At 40.4% G+C, this 16,841-nt stretch overlaps 1 protein-coding gene across 5 annotated transcripts in view; it reads left to right on the forward strand.

Annotated features, from left to right (window-relative positions):
* Positions 1 to 16,841, forward strand: part of ankrd27 (ankyrin repeat domain 27 (VPS9 domain)) — a 95,397-nt gene that overhangs the window by 33,697 nt on the left and 44,859 nt on the right. For all 5 annotated transcript variants that reach the window (XM_072596153.1, XM_072596149.1, XM_072596151.1 and 2 more), the window contains 4 exons: positions 436 to 514; positions 3,548 to 3,680; positions 5,954 to 6,046; positions 12,515 to 12,642. In XM_072596153.1, coding sequence (XP_072452254.1) covers positions 436 to 514; positions 3,548 to 3,680; positions 5,954 to 6,046; positions 12,515 to 12,642 — 433 coding nt within the window. The remainder of the gene's footprint in view (positions 1 to 435; positions 515 to 3,547; positions 3,681 to 5,953; positions 6,047 to 12,514; positions 12,643 to 16,841) is intronic.

Here is a 16,841-nt window from a genome sequence, read left to right on the forward strand (position 1 = left end):
TTATGGTGATATTTTCAAATTTTAATAATATAATTTATTCTTGTCAATATAATTAAGGGAAGCTTATTAAAAATCCAGTTTTTATTTAAATAGCATTCCAACATAGGAAGAAGTTGAGCAAATTCATGATTGCTATTGATTTTAATTCTTGGGGGTGGTTGTTGCAAAGCTGTAACAATAACGTGCTGAACGAAGATACAGTAAACAGGCACAAACGTCCAAGGAAATTAGTGAGATGGGCTGTCATTAATTACATCAAGCCATAATTTCTGGAGGCTTTTGCAACGAAAAATGAGACCTGTGATAAACCTCTACATATGCCATTATTAGAGTAGGATTTCAAAAATACAGAATTTCCTGGGACTGTCTGTGTACAGTGTATTTATTGAACATAATTGTGCAGTGTTTACCAAAAACTTGTTTTCGATTTTTCAGTTAACTTGTATTCCATGTCTGCTGATGATCTGCTGCCTGTTCTGCTTTATCTACTGGTCAAAACTGAAATTCCTAACTGGTATGTTTATGAATCTTTAAACCAAAATAATGTTCTGGGGGTATTAACAAGTTTGGGGAATAGAACATTGTACAGGTGATGATTTTTGCTAACGTGCTTGTACTTAAATTCTTTATTTTCTGGAAAAGTATTACTAAGGTACTTTTTGTTTCTCACATCCAAGATATCTCTTGTGTAGTTGGGCTTAATTTGCTTGAACTTGAAAACATTAAAATATTCAAAGAAAGTAGTTGCCAATTTATTTCCAGTTTGCAGACTCCAGCTGCCATCTCATTACCATGGACTTGCAATCCCTTGACATGTCCATCCCTCACCAGGATGGTCTTGGGGCTCTCCACTTCTTCATGGAAAAAGGTCTGAACTATTCTCATCCACCATTATTCTCCTCTGCCAGGCCAAGCTCATCCTCACTCCTAAACAACTTTTCTCTTTTAACTCCTTCCACTTTGTTCAAGTCAAAGAGGTGCACATGGTTACCTCCAAGGGCCCCAGTTACGTATATCTGTTTGTGGGGTACGTGGAACATTGCTTGTTCCAGTCCTATTCCACAACTACTCCTCCTCCAGTATATCAATGATATCCACTGCAAACCCATCAGTTACCTTGATTACGCATCCTCCAGCTCTTAATTTCTATAAATACTCCATTCCACTTTTCTTGTTCCTCTGTCTTTGCCGCATTTGTTCTGATGATGCCAACTTCAACAAAGAGGTCTCCTCTGAAATGTCCGCTTTCTTCCTCAATCAAGGATTCCTCAGCACCATGCCCTCAAGGCGCTCAGCTGGGTTTGACTCATCTCCTGCACTTTAGCCTTCACCCCCTCTCTTTCTTTCCTCCCATCAATGTTAGGGTCTTCCTTGTCCTCACCCACCATCACACCAGTATTCGTAGCCAGAGGATCATTAGCTGCCAATTCTGCCACCTCTAGTAGGATGCTGCCATCAGCCCCATACTCCTCTCCCCTTTCTTATCAGTCTTCTGCAAGGACCATTCATAGAATCATAGAGACGTACAGCATAGAAACAGACCCTTCGGTCCAACCCGTCCATGCCGACCAGATATCCCAACCCAATCTAGTCCCACCTGCCAGCACCCGGCCCATATCCCTCCAAACCCTTCCTTTTCATATACCCATCCAAATGCCTCTTAAATGTTGCAATTGTCCCAGCCTCCATCTCATCCTCTGGCAGCTCAATCCATACACGCACCACCCTCTGTGTGAAAACGTTGCCCCTTAGATCTCTTTTATATCTTTCCCCTCTCACCCTAAACTTATGCCCTCTAGTTCTGGACTCTCCAATTCCAGGGAAAAGACTTTGCATATTTATCCTATTCATGCCCCTCATAATTATGTAAACCTCTATAAGGTCACCCCTCAGCCTCTGCTGCAGTGAAAATAGCCCAGCCTGTTCAGCCTCTCCCTATAGCTCAAATCCTCCAACCCTGGCAACATCTTTGTTAAATCTTTTCTGAACCCTTTCAAGTTTCACAACTTCTTGCTAAAAGGAAGGAGACCAGAATTGCATGCAATATTCCAACAGTGGCCTAACCAATGTCCTGTACAGCTGCAACATGACCTCCCAACTCCTGTATTCCATACTCTGAGCAATAAAGGAAAGCATACCAAACGCTGCCTTCACTATCCTTCTACCTGCACTCCAAGGTGTCTCTGTTCAGCAACACTTCTGAGAACCTTGCCATTAAGTGTATAAGTCCTCCTTCTTAGATTTGTTTCCCAAAATGCAGCACCTCGCATTTATCTGAATTAAACTCCATCTGCCACTTCTCAGCCCATTGGTCCATCTGATCAAGATCATTCTGATTCACTCCAAGGATGCCCTAGTCCACTCCTTCACTTCCAACATCACCCCCAGAGCTCCATGCCACTTTGCCCTGCAATCTCAAAGTGTGACACCTGCCCACTTCCCTACTCCTTCCTCAGTATCCAAGGGCCCAAATGCACCTACCAGGTGAAGCAGCACTTGACTTGCACTTCACTCAATCTACTCTATTGCATTCACTGCTCACAATGTGGTCTCCTCCACAATTGGCTAATGAAGCATAAATTGGATGACTGTTTTGCAATACACCTGCACTGTATCTGGGGAAAAAAGACCCTAAGCTTCCAGTTGCCTGTCACTTCAATACAGTACCTTTTGTTCCCTGGCCAACTTCTGTCTCAGGCTTACTACAGTACTTCACTGAAGCTCAGTGCAAGCTGGAAGAACAGCATCTCATTTTCCTTGGGAACTGTGCACCCTTCTGGGCTCAATATCCAGTTCAACAATCTTCAGGCTTGAGGCACCTTATTCTATGTCCTTAACTCAACCCCCACAAACCAAGCCTTATTTTCACATGGTCTGCTATCTCACATCATCCACTGTTAGCCACTAATAGCCCCCATTAGCAACTATTCATTCTCCTCGGCTGACCATTATCCACTCGTTTTGTCTGTGCAACTGTTCTTCTCTCTCTTTGGGCTCTGATCTCCTGCTATCTTTTACTCCTTACCCCTCCTTCAACTGTATCTTCAGCATAAAGAGCAACCTTTTCCTAGCTACCATCCGTTCTGAAGAAGGGTCACTGGAACCAAAATGTTAACTCTGCTTTCTCTGCACTGATGTACCAGACCTGCTGAGCTTTTTTGTTTGTCGTTGATTCTATATATGTTGGCTCTGCACTAGGCTCTGAGTCAGGTTTAAGGATTCACATAATTTTGAAGTGTTTAACTTGAATTATCAGAAGCAGTATCTTTTAGATGGGGTTTGGATTCAGACTTTGGGTGAACATGTACCACAAATGTGTTGTGTTCTTGCCTAAATCAAAGTTGTCGTACCTATTTTCTTTTGTGTTTTGGATATTGTGTGCTGATTTGTGCTTGCCAAATAACAATGACCACTTTGAAAGTAATTCTGTGGTTAAAAAGTTCAGAAAATGGGAAGTTAAATATAAATTCTTGTCTTGTGGTTTTACATATTTCTTGCTGTGCTCCACTATTTGATAATCCTTTTATTAACATTTTTCTCATTACAGGATGGCCAATCTGAGTTATATCAAAAATTTTAGATTTTGCAGTGCAGTCAAGGACGAGCTGGGATATTGTCTAACTTCCTTTGAAGCTGCGGTAGAGTACATTCATCAGGGCAACTTGACTCTTGGTCAACCTGTAAGAACCATTATATATTTTTGAAATACTTTGCAGTGCTTTTTCTTTATGCACTTTGCTGTTTTACTCAGGGAGACAGTTAAAATAAAAGATGTGAATGAGTTAAATCTAATTAATCTCCCACATTTAGTGTTTTTTTTTGTTTTCAGGTTCAAATTTGTGATTGTGCATTTTGTAAATGGGAATCTCAAGTACTTAGTTTTTTTAAAAAAAGTGCCTGCATAATTAGGACTCAGTTGATTCTAAGATCTGCAAATGAGTACAGTTGGAGAGAATATTGATTAAATATCTGGAATGTTTGCAGGTTTGAGTGTATCTAGAAGGGAGAGTTGTAAATTTGGTCTTTGGAATTGTTCGGAAACTACATTATGGAAAGAATAGAGGAGTGGAGTATATTTATAACACTCTCATGCAGTATGTTGAAGCATTGGAACTTGGTGTTGAGATGATGGAAAATTAGATTTGCATATGTGTGAAATAGTTGTTGGGGGGAACAGTAACAGATCATTGCATGGAGTTACCGGATACCAGTGAAGATAAAGGTAGACGTATTCAAGCTGTTTGGGCCTATACCCATTGGGGTTGAGAAGATGAGAGATGATCTTATTGGAATATGTGACCTCTTGAAGGGATTTGACAGGGTCAGTTCTGAGATCCTATTTTCCCCCTTTAGGGAAAATCTAGAACTAGGGGCCAAAGTTTGAAGGAGGTTTACCATTTAATATTGAGATGTGCATTTCTTTTGCTGAAAATTATTAGTCTCTGAAATTTGTTCCTTGAGAGCAGTCGACGTGAGGTCATTGTATGTACTGTAGGCTCAACCTTTGATCATTGATAGAGTCAAGGGTTACGGGTTGCCAGTTAGGAAAGTGGAGTTGAGACCATGATTAGGTCAGCCATGATCTTGTTGGAGATGGAGCAGGTTGAGGGCTGAATAACCCATTATTGTTGTTGACTCCTTGTTTCTGTTTTGTGTGCCGTGTGACTAATATAGATACACGCGTTGTATTCGCCAATAACTTAAGAGGGGTAGTTTTGTCAAAATGATCTCCTAGCACTGATCATCTATTGAAATTATATTCATAAATTGCTATTGCCATTTCCATGCTCATGATTTTCTTTATTAATTTTTAAATATAAAAAGGATAGATTATTGCTAGTATGAGGTTTAGTCTGAGAAAGTTCTATATTAGGAAATCTTTTTCAAAAATATTTCCATAGTGCTGTTTTCAATAACTTACACTGGCTAAGCAAGCTAAACAAAATTACCAACTTAACTGTTCTTTCGTAAAGTATTCACCATGTTTTTTATCTATATTTTAAAGCAACTAAATTAATTTCTTGTTATAAATTTCAACACCAAGTGCACTTTTGGAAAAATATTGGCCCCAGTTTTCTGTTAGAGTTCAACTTCATCAAAACAGTGAAGCAGGCAGCCACTTCTGGTGCATGCATATGCTCAGTTAAACATGGAGTCAGAAGTTAATCCCTTGCTCCTCCACAGGGTGTGCCATTGTATTCTCTGTGAAAATGAATCTTTAGAATCACTTTAACTTCTGCATTTTAAACTGTAATGTTAGACAAAAAAGATGTGCCTACTTGATTAGAAGTGTGTTTGAGTTTTTAATAATGTGCTAAGTCATAGCCATCGCTGGAGAACCACTCTGAGGCTAATTATCTAATTGGGAAAGTGACAATTCCTTGGTTTTGTCAATGTTTACTATTGTAACTTCCATCGTATTCTTATCTGTTATGTCACCCTCGTTATAAACTGTACAGTAAGTTAATTTTTTTAAATTTTCAATCCGCAAACCAGTAAGTAAAATGCAATGATTTTTCAGTACGTTTGGCTGCTTACTACACTTGATCACCATTACCAGATATCTATAGATCCCCAGAACTAAACTAACATCCAACAAGGTGAAAAACCATGCCAGAAGTCACTGGTCTCATTTTTCTTGAGGTCATAAGTGGCCGCTGTCACTTGAATAGTGATTGCAAAACAGTCAATATGCAGAATAACTGAGCTGTAGGATATGTTTACATAATAACCAGTTGTAAATCTTTCCTTGAGGCTCTGAGGGATTTGAATATTTAAAGATATTTTGGTATTTTCAACAGATATAAGACTTTTATTGAGTGCTTGATGTCTGTTCAGTTTTTAAGTTGTGTGCATATGCCCTACATCTTATATGAATTACAGAACATAAAATGTAACTTTGTAAATTAAAATACAAATTGTCTTGTTTTAAAAATAATCCTTTTAATTTTAGGGATCAGGAGACCTAGATGATAAAGTCTTTTTTAGAGAGAGGATGAATTTGCTGTCTCAGTTGTCCGCAACGCCAATTGATTTCTTGTTTGAGGTAAATTTGAATTAATTGTTTTACAATTCTGTTATGAGCTGTTTAGTGATTGTGTAACTGCATGGTAGCAGCCTGAAACAGTTTTGCTTAGATACATGTTTTTAAAAGTTGACAAAGTTCTCATTCAAAGTGAAACTTTTGTGGTTCAAAATGCATTGCATTGTCTGCAGCATACTTGCTACTTGAAGTCTTTAATGAGAAAATCACACACTATATATTAGAGACAGAAAATAAGAGCAGGAGTAGATTATTCAAGACAGCAAACCTGCTCTGTAATCCAGTATGATCATGGCTGGTTCTCAATCTCAACAGCATATTGCTTCGCATATCCCTTGATTTTTCTAGGGTCTAGAAATCTACCATTTTCTTCCTTAAATATATTCAGTGACATAGTCTCCATCTCTTCATGGAGCAGAGAATTCCGTATTAATTACCCTCTAAATGAAGAAATTTCTCCTCATCTCAGTTCGAAATGGTCCACTCTGTATCCTGAGGCCATGACCTTTTAACCTAGATTCTCCAGCCAGGGTGAACATCCAGTTTCTCCAGCCCACAGATCAGTCTAGTGAACCTTCACTACACTCCTCTGACAGGGTATATCTTTAGTTAGGTAAGCAGACCAAACAGCATCCAGTATTCCAGAGGTAATCTTAGTAAGGCCTTGTGCAGTTGCAGAAAGGTATCCTTGCTCGTGTTTTCACATCCACTTGTACTGAAGGCTAACATATTATTTGCCTTTAACTGCTTGTTGCATTGACATGCTTTCACTAACCTGTGTACTGTACATGGAAACCCAGGTCCCTTTGTACATCTGCATGTCTCAGCTTGTCACCATTTAAATAATGTTCAGCCATTCTGTTTTTCCAACAAAGTGGACAATTTAATATGTATGCACCTTGTACTGCATTCGCCATGTGTCTGCACACTCACTCAACTTGTCTAAATTGATGACTTCTTCCTCCCCACCACTCAATTCGTGGTTGATTGTGTCACCAGCAAATTTGAAAATATAATTCCCTCATTCAGATCATTGATATATGTGCAATAACATCTCAGTTATCTGGATCACCAATATCTGGAATTCACATGCAACTAGCATCTGCGATTCAAAAGGGGAATTCTGGATACTTGGGATCTGGAGAACAGAGACTTAGCTGTTATTAGCTATTGGAAGGAATAATTGATTGGATGCTTCATAACATTGGTTGAAGACTTAAGTTATTAATAAGGACAAAATCACCTTTTGCAGTCAGGATAGCCATGTTTACAAATGGTCCCAGCTGCTCATTTCTCAAACAGGCATTCAGCTTGTCAGTATAGATTTAATGTCTCCCAGCTGCCGCAGTATTTCTTATGCAATCCACACACCCCTGTTTCTTGTTTGTGCTAGATACTGAGATGATTACTGTATTGTGAATAGCTGGGATCAAAGCATTACAGTAGCCCACTTGTCACTGCCTTCGACTCTGAAATGATGCATTTATATCTGCTGTCTGTTTCCTATCTACTAATTAATTTCCAATCCATGCCAGTATATTATCATCAATCCCATGTGCTTTAATTTTATATAATAACCTCTTATGTAGAACTTTATCAAAAGCTTTCTGAAAATACAAATACACCACATCCACTGTTTCTCCCTCATCCATTCTGCTAGTTACATCCTCAAACTCCAGGTTTGTCAAATTATTTATCTTTTGTGCAATCCATGTTTGCTTTGTCTGATCTTGCTGTTATTTTCTAAGTGTGCTGTTTTCGTATCTTTTAGAACAGCATTTTACCTCCTTAGTGATGTTAGGCTAACCAGTCCGCAATTCTCTATTTACTTAATTTTATTTTGTTTTTGGAGTCACATTTCCAACTTGTCTGTCTTGACTGTTCTAGAATCTACAGAATTTGGAAGATGATGGCCAATTTATCTGTAATCTCTATGGCCACCTTGTTTTCATTGTTCTGGGATATCGATTATCAGACCACAAGGATTTATCAGCTTTCAGATCAATTAATTTCTCTGTCTTTTTTTAAACTGAAACTAAGTTCTTTACAGTTCTTCCTTCCCAATAGACACTTGTTTCCCCAGGATTTCTGGGAACTTATTGTTACGGTGAAGATGGAAATAAAATAGTTCAATTGTTTTACCATTTCCTTGTTCTGAATTATCAATTATTCCATTTCAGGGTGTAAGGGACTGACATTCACTAATTTCTTTTATTTTTACTAAACTTATAGAAGCTGTTACAGTCCATTTCTATTGTCCTTTGTAAGTTTACTCTCTCACCCAATTTCTCCCCTCCTTAATCAATCACTTGTTCCTCCTTTGCTGATTTATAAACTGCTTCCAATGTTCCTTCTGTATGTTTGCACCAGAAAGGAATGTGTAATTATTTCAGTGCATGTATTTGGTCCTTTTAATGTCAAATGTTAACTATTGCCTATCCACTGTCATGCTTTTTAATGGAATTACCCAATCTGTCGCAGCCAACTTGCTGGTCATACCTAGCTTCAGACCATGTTATTTTCTTTCCAAGTGAAAAATTCTGTCACATTGTGGTCACTTCTTCCTGGAAAATCTCTCTCAAGGTTATTAATTAACCTCTTCACATTGCACAAGTCTAAATGTAGGATAGCCTTTTCCCTTATTGTTTCCTCAATGTTCTGGCCAAAAAAATCAACTTGTTCATACTGTAGGAATTTGTCTGGCTTCACGTTACTGCACATGTTTGCCCAGTCTGTATAGAGATTGAAGTCACTGAAAGACAGTATCTACTAATGTTTTCTGCTCTTCATTGCTTCTTAGTTCCACCCAGACTGATGAGGGGGTAAAGGATGGGTTCGTAAATTTGCACATGACACTAAGGTCGGGGGAATTGTGCACCATACCAAAGTGTGTTGCAGATTACAGGGGAACATTGCTAAACTGCAGAGCTGGGCTGAGAGGTGTCAAATGGAGTTTAATGTGGAAACGTGAGATGATTCACTTTGGAAGAAGCAACAGGAATGCAGACTACCGTGCTAATGGTAAGATTCTTGGCAGTGTAGATGAGTAGAGAGATCATGGTGTCATTGCACATAGATCCCTGAAAGTTGCCACCCAGCTTGATAGGGTTGTTAAGAAAGCATACGGTGTATTAGCCTTGAGCGGTCAACAGATTGAGTTTTGGTGCCATGAGGTCAGGTTGCAGCTGTACAAAACTCTGGTGTGGCTACACTTGGAGCATTGTTCTGGTCTCCACATAATAGGAAGGATGTGGAACCGTTGGAAAGGATTCAGAGAAGATTAACTAGGATGTTGCCTGTTATGGAGCAAAGATTGAGAGACTTGAGGCTGTTTTTACTAGAGCAGGTTGAGAGGTGACTTAATTGAGACATATAAGCTAATCAGAGGGTTAGATAGAATGAATAGTGATAGCCTTTTTCCTTGGATGGTGATGGGTAGCACAAGGGGATGTAACTTTTTAAGTTGGGGAGTGATAGATATAGATTAGATTACTTGGTGTGGAAACAGGCCCTTCGGCCCAAAAGGTCCACCCAGACCCATTCCCCTACATTTATTCCTTCACCTAACACTACATGGGTAATTTTATCATGGTCAATTCACCTAACCTGCACATTTTTGGACTGTGGGAGGAAACGGGAGCACCCGGAGGAAACCCAGGCAGACACGGGGAGAACGTGCAAACTCCACACAGACAGTTGCCTGAGGCGGGAATTGAACCCGGGTCTCTGGCACTGAGAAGCAGCAGTGCTTATATAGGACTGATGTCAGAGGTGGTTTCTTTACTCAGTAGTAGAGGCATGGAACACACTGCCTGAAACAGTAGTAGACTCACCAACTGTAAGGGTGAAAATGAAATAGTGTAGGATAGATTGGCTTCTGGTTCCACAGGCTGGCGTAACATCAAGGGCTGAAGGGCCTATACTGCGCTGTTATGTTCTAAGTATTTATTACAGAGTACATTCACACATTAACAACATTACTCTCATTAACCCTGTCTGCTACCTCATCAAAAACCTCAAATTCGTTAAACAGAATTTTCCCTGAATATTTTTACTACTACTTCCATGACTGTATATTCTCTGAGGCATGGTTCTCAAATGTGTTATCAATCTGACATCTTCAATGTGCATCCTTTCTTTGATTCATGTTCTATGTCAAGCATTACAGTGTAGTACAGGCTCTTTGGCCCTCTGTGCCGACCTGTGAAACCAATGGGAAGACCGTCTAACCTACAATATTCTATTTTCATCCATATGTTTATCCAATGATGATTTAAATGCCCTTAAAGTTGGTGAGTCCACTATTGCAGACAGGGCATTCATTGCCCTACTACTGCCAGAGCAAAGAAACTACCTCTGGCATTGGTCACACCTCAATTTAAAGTTATGTCCCCTTGTGCTAGCCATCACCATTTCAAGGATAAAGACACGCTAGGTCCACCCTATCTAACACTCTGATTATCTTCTATGTCTCAATTAAGTCACATCTCAGCCCCTTCTAACAAAAACAGCCTCCAGTCCCTCGGCCTTTCCTCATAAGACATTTCCTCCATACCAGGCAAGATCCTAGTAAATCTCATCTGAACCCTTTCCAAAACTTCCACATCCTTCCTATTATGTGGTGACCAGAAGCGTACACAGTGCTCAAAGTGCGGTCACACCAGGGTTTTGTACAGATGCAACATGACTGCATGGCTCAGAAACTCCATCCCTTGACTGCTAATGGTAAAATACTATGCTTTCTTAACAGTCCTATCAAGCAACTTTCAGGGATCTGTGTGCATGAACACCATGATCTCTCTATTCATCTACACATCCAAGAATCTTACCATTAGCATGGTACTCTGTATTCCTGTTGCTCCTTTCAAAGTGAATCCAAGTTGTCCGCACTAAATTCCAATTGCCACCTCTCAGTCCAGCTCTGCAACTTGTCTCTGTCCCTCCATAATCTACAACATCCTTTGTCACTATCCATAACTCCACTGACCTTCGTGTCGTCCACAAATTTACGAACCCATCCTTCTACGCCCTCATCCAGGTAACTTATAAAAAGTAACTGAACTCCAGGATGAATATTTCCCATCAGCCACCACCCTCTGTCTTCTTTCAGCTAGCTAAACCGCTACATCCCCCTCAATCCCATACCTCCATATTTTGTGCAATAGCCTATTGTGGGGAACCTTATCAAATGCTTTACTGAAATCCATGTACACCAGATCAACCATTTTACCCTCATCCACCTGTTTGATCACTTTCTCAAATAACTCAATAAGGTTTGTGAGGCATGATGTACCCTTCTCAAAACAGTGTTGACTATCCCTAATCAACTGATTCCTTTCGAGATGATGATGATAAATCCAATCTCTCATAACTTTTTCCAACACTTTATCCAAAGTGAAGTAAGGCTCACTGGTCTACAATTACCAGAGTTGTCTGTACTCCCTTTCTTGAACAAGGGAACAATGTTTGCTATCCTCCAGTCTTCTGGCACTATATTCCTGTGGACAACTATGACATCAAAGTCAAAGTCAAAGGTTCTGCACTCCCCTCCCTGGCTTCGCAGAGAATCTGAGGATAAATCCCATCTGGCCCAGGGGACTTGTCTGTTTTCACACTTTCCAGGATTGCTAACACCACCTCTTTGTGAACCTCAATCCTGTCTAATCCAGTAGCTTGTATTTCGGTATTCTCCTCCACAATGTTGTCTTTTTCCAGTGTGAATACTGATGAAAATATTAATTTAGTGCTTCCCCTATCTTCTTGGACTCCACACACAATTTCCCACAATTTGATTGGCCCTAACCTTAGTCTAGTCATTCTTTTATTCCTGATATAGCTATAGAAGGCTTTAGGGTTTTCCTTGATCCTTCTTGCCAAGGACTTGTACACTTTTTTTTTCCCTCATCTATGGAGCTCTGGATTGTTTGCCCTACCTTACCCTCTTTCAGGATTTTTGACTCCACATGACCACCTTTTCTTTAAAGGCACCTCATTATTCTTTCACCAGCTGGTCTTCAGTTCCACGTTTATCATTTGTAGCTAACATGGACTCCTCATATAATATTACTGCTTCATTGTAGATATGGTTTTTCATACAATGAATGTTTATTTTCAATTAGCCGTTCTACTCCAGCATTCAGCTAAGGCAGGTTATTCCCTTCAAGGAAATAAGACCAGTTAAACCCTTTCGTTAACTGGAATAGCAAGCATGCAACATTTCAAACACTTTTTTGTTAATTTAATAAAATGGCTGAAGGCACTTCAAACATTCTCATCGAACTGTAGATACCAAGCCAGAGAAGGGCTTGATCACAAACGAGCAGAGATCTGAAAACACAATGGCTGGCTTTTTTTTTCCTTTCACCAGAGGACGTGCATTACATTATTTGGAGGGGAGTAAAATGAAAATAAAAGGTGAGATTTCCTGGGTTGTTTCCATACTCTGCAAAGTTTTTGATTTTGTGTTTGCAGCATATTGCAGCTGGTAATCAAGCAGAAGTGGAAGCATTGTTAAGTCAAGGTGAAGCTGACGAAGACAGTGTTCAAAAGATGTGCCATCCCCTCTGTTTCTGTGATAGCTGCGAGAAACTTGTATCAGGGTAAGGTGGTGATTAAATAATTGGAGAAGCTTACTGATATTTGGTCAACATATTATAATGTCTTTTTCAAATTAAAAATACAAATATCTAGATGGTATCCTAGTCCAGGTATGATATGAAGAGATTTAGTGACAATATTTTGATACACCACTTGCTATCTTCCCAATCGTAAAATTAGGATGCTAATTCCTTAATGGTCATCTAATTTGCGTTAACATCAAGAATGTAATGTAAGAATAAAGTTACTTTTTATATGAAGCTTAATGGCTTAAGAGCTCATTCCACATTGTTACCTTCCAGTAAGGGTCTCTGGGTGGTGATATTTAATTGGAGTCATTTGCCAGGAAAGCACTCGGGAGTAAATCAAAAACAGCCAATGTTGAAATGCTCAGCTGATCATGTAGCCTTGGCAGACAGATGTTCTAGTGTGGTGACCTTGGTCAGAGCACTGACGAGTCTGGTATGTCTCAACAAAATTCTTCATGGATACATTTAAAAACATAGAATGTAGAGCAGTGCAGGTCCTTCAGCCCATGATGTTGTGCTGCACATTTATCTTCATTTAAGATCAACCAAACCTACACACACCTCAATTTACTGCCGTCCATATGCTTTTCCAGCAGTCGCCTCTAATGTCTCTGTCTCTGCTACCACTGTTGGCAGTGCATTCCACGTCCCCACCACACACTGCATAAAGAACCTATCTCTGACCTCTCCTCAATACCTTCCTCCAATTACCTTTATAATTATGACCCCTCGAGGCAACCATGTCTGCCCTGGAGTAAAACCTCTGGATATCAATTCCTATCTATGCCTCTCATTACCTTGTACACCTCCATCAAGTCACTTCTCTCCAATGTGAAAAGCCCTAGCTCACTCAACTTCTCTTAATAAGACAAGCCCTCGAATCTAGGCATTGTTCTTGTAAATCTCCTCTGCACCCCCTCTCTAAAGCATCTAAATCCTTCCTATACTGAGGTGACCAGAACTGGACACACTATTCCAAATGTGGTCTAACCAGGGTTTTGCAGAGCTGTTCTTAAACTCAATCCCCCTGTGAAGGAAAGCCAAAACTCCATACGCCGCCTTAACAACCCTATCAACTTTCAGGGAACTATGCAACTGGACCCCAAGATCTCGCAGTTCCTCTACACTGCCTAGAATCCTGTCTTTAACCCTGTATTCAGCATTCCAATTTGACCTTCCAAAATGAATCACTTCGCATTTATCCAGATTGAACTCCACCTGCCACTTCTCAGTCCAGCTCTGCATCCTGTCAATGTCTTGTTGCCTGCAACAGCCCTCGACACTATTTACAACACCACTGACCTTAGTAAGCAAACTTACTAGCCCACTCTTTCCCTTCTTCATTGAAGTCATTTATAAAACCTACAAAGAGCAGAGGCCCTCAAATGTTTCCCTGTGGGACACCACTGGTCACCAACCTCCAGGTGGAATACTTTCTATCTACGACCACTTGCTGTCTTCTTTCAGTCAGCCAATTCTGTGTCCAGACAGGCAAATCTCCCTGTATTCCATACCTCCTAACTTTCTGAATGAGCCTACTGTGGGGAACCGTATCAAATGCCTTATTGAAATCTATACACCACATCCACTGCTCGACCTTAGTCAACTTGTCTGAATACATCCTCATAAAACTCAATAAGGCTTGAGGTATGACTTGCCCCTCACAAAGCCATGCTGACTATCTTTAATCAAACTGAGGATTTTTGACTATTTGCAAAAACCATCTCTTAGAATTCTTTCCAGTACGTTGCATACCACAGATTTACAAGGATGTTGCCAGGGTTCGAGGACCCTGAGCGACAGGGAGAGGCTGAACAGGCTGGGGCTGTTTTCCTGGAGTGTTGGAGGCTGAGGGGTGACCTTATAGAGGCTTACAAAATTGAGGGGCATGGATAGGATAAATAGACAAAGTCTTTTCCCTGGGTCGAGGAGTCTAGTACTAGAGGGCATAGGTTTAGGATGAGGGGAAAGATTGATATAAAAGAAACCCAAGAGGTAACTTTTTCACGCAGAGGGTGGTGCGTGTATGGAATGAGCTGCCAGAGGAAGTGGTGGAGGCTGGTACAATTGCAACATTTGAGAGGCATTTGGATGGGTATATGAATAGGAAGGGTTTGGAGGGATATGGGCCAGGTGCCGGCAGGTGGGACTAGATTGGGTTGGGATATCTGGTCGGCATGGATGCTTGGACCGAAGGGTCTGTTTCCATGCTGTACATCTCTATGACTCTATGACTGGTCTGTAATTCCCAGGGATTTCCCTGTTCCCTTTGTTGAACAGAGGGACAACATTCACCTCCCTCCAATCATCTGGTACTAATCCTGTGGGGATTGAGGCTGTAAAGGTCAAATTCAAATTCCTTGTTGTGGTCAGGATTTCAGCACATGCAATAGAGGAGAAAGCACCAGTTTGAATCTAGCCATGACTATACTGTTGAACATAAGTTAGTGGAGATTTATTTACCAATGGACGTAATTGAAACCAGACTGTAGACAAGATTCCCCAATTCTTCACCGTATATGAAAGAAAAGAAGCCAGGTGGACCACGCACAACAGCCAATTCCTCCTCAGTAATGTCTGGGGGCTCGTGCCAAATTTGGGAGAGCTATATAATGGATTAATCAAGCAACAACATATTGCAGCTATAGTCATGGAATCACATCTTAATGGTGTTTTTGAGACACTCACTATCTTTTGTTCTGTTGGTGTGACAGAGCTGTCAGGATGGCGACATAGTAGTGTGAAGTCAGGAAAGGAGTTGTCCTTTGAATCCTTAGCATTGACTGCAGTCAGTTATTCAGCTTCAAGGCATTTCTGCAGGAATTCCTCCTGTAGTGTCCTCTGGCAAACCACCTTCAGCTGCTTCATCAATGATCTTCCCTCCATCACAAGGTCAGAGTTGGGATGTTCGCCAATGATTGCGAACATTCAACATCAGTGTATGTTCAAATGCAGAAGATCTAGATAGTATCCAGGCTTGGGCTGACAATTGGCAAAAAACATTCATGCCAGACATCTCCAACAGACTGAATCTAACTATCCTCCTTTGACATTCAGTGGCATTACCATCCCTAAATCCCCCACTACTTATACCCTGCGGAGTTATCATTGACCAGAAAATGAACTGGGCTAGCCATTTAAATATTGTGGCCATGTGATCAATTCGAGGCTAAGAATCATGCAGTGAGTAACTCAACTCATGATTCCAAGTCTGTCTACTGTCTACATGGCAAAAGGTCGGATTGGACAAATTTAAAGGTGATTTGAATGAGGTATAAACAGGATATATGTGGAAAGGATGTTTAATATAATGGCAGAATCTAGAACTAGGGTATCACTGTTTTTAAAATGAGGAGTTGCCATTTTAAAATATAGAATAAGTACAATTCTTCAAAGTCCTGAGTATTTGGACCTGTTTCATGGAAAGGTGTTGGAAGCAGAGTCCTTAGATGTTTTTGAGTCAGAGGTAGTTAAATTCTTGTTGAGCCATGGGTAAAAAGGTTATGGGATATGTAGGAATGTGGATTTGAGATTACAGTCAGATCAGCCATGACCTTATTGAATAGCAGAGAAGGCTGGAGGGACTAAATGGCCTACTCCTGCTCTTGATTCCTATGTTTCTATACTTTCTACTTGGCTAGATGGTTGCAGCTTCATTGATGTTTGGAACCTTGACACCATCCAGGACAATACAACCCATTTGATTGACAGCACTCTCTCCACTATCAAGATGAAGTGGTATCAGTGTGTACCATCTACAAGATGCACTGCAGAAATTCACAGTTGATCCTTTGACCCCACTATCCTCTCAAAAAGATGAGGGCAGCAGATAAATGGGAGTGCCATCACTTACAAATTCCTTTCCAAGCCATTCACTGTCATGACTAGATAGTATATCCTCATTCCTTCAGTATCACAACGTCAAATTCTGTAACTCCCTCCATAACCACACTGAATGTACTTCAGCCAACGGAACTGCAGCAGTTCAAAAAGACAGTGCACCACCACGTTCCCAAAGGAAATTAGATTGGGCAATAAATGCTGGTCAAGCCAGTGCAGTCTGTAGTTCAGCCATGAACTAAAGTAAATAGAATACCCCTTTTTTATTTATGTGACCCTCGGATGTTCACAACAAGGATAATTCACAAAACGTCCTCTTCCTTGTGAATCCC

The sequence above is a fragment of the Chiloscyllium punctatum genome, chromosome 26, assembly GCF_047496795.1.
Source record: "Chiloscyllium punctatum isolate Juve2018m chromosome 26, sChiPun1.3, whole genome shotgun sequence".
NCBI classification, from domain to species: domain Eukaryota; kingdom Metazoa; phylum Chordata; class Chondrichthyes; order Orectolobiformes; family Hemiscylliidae; genus Chiloscyllium; species Chiloscyllium punctatum.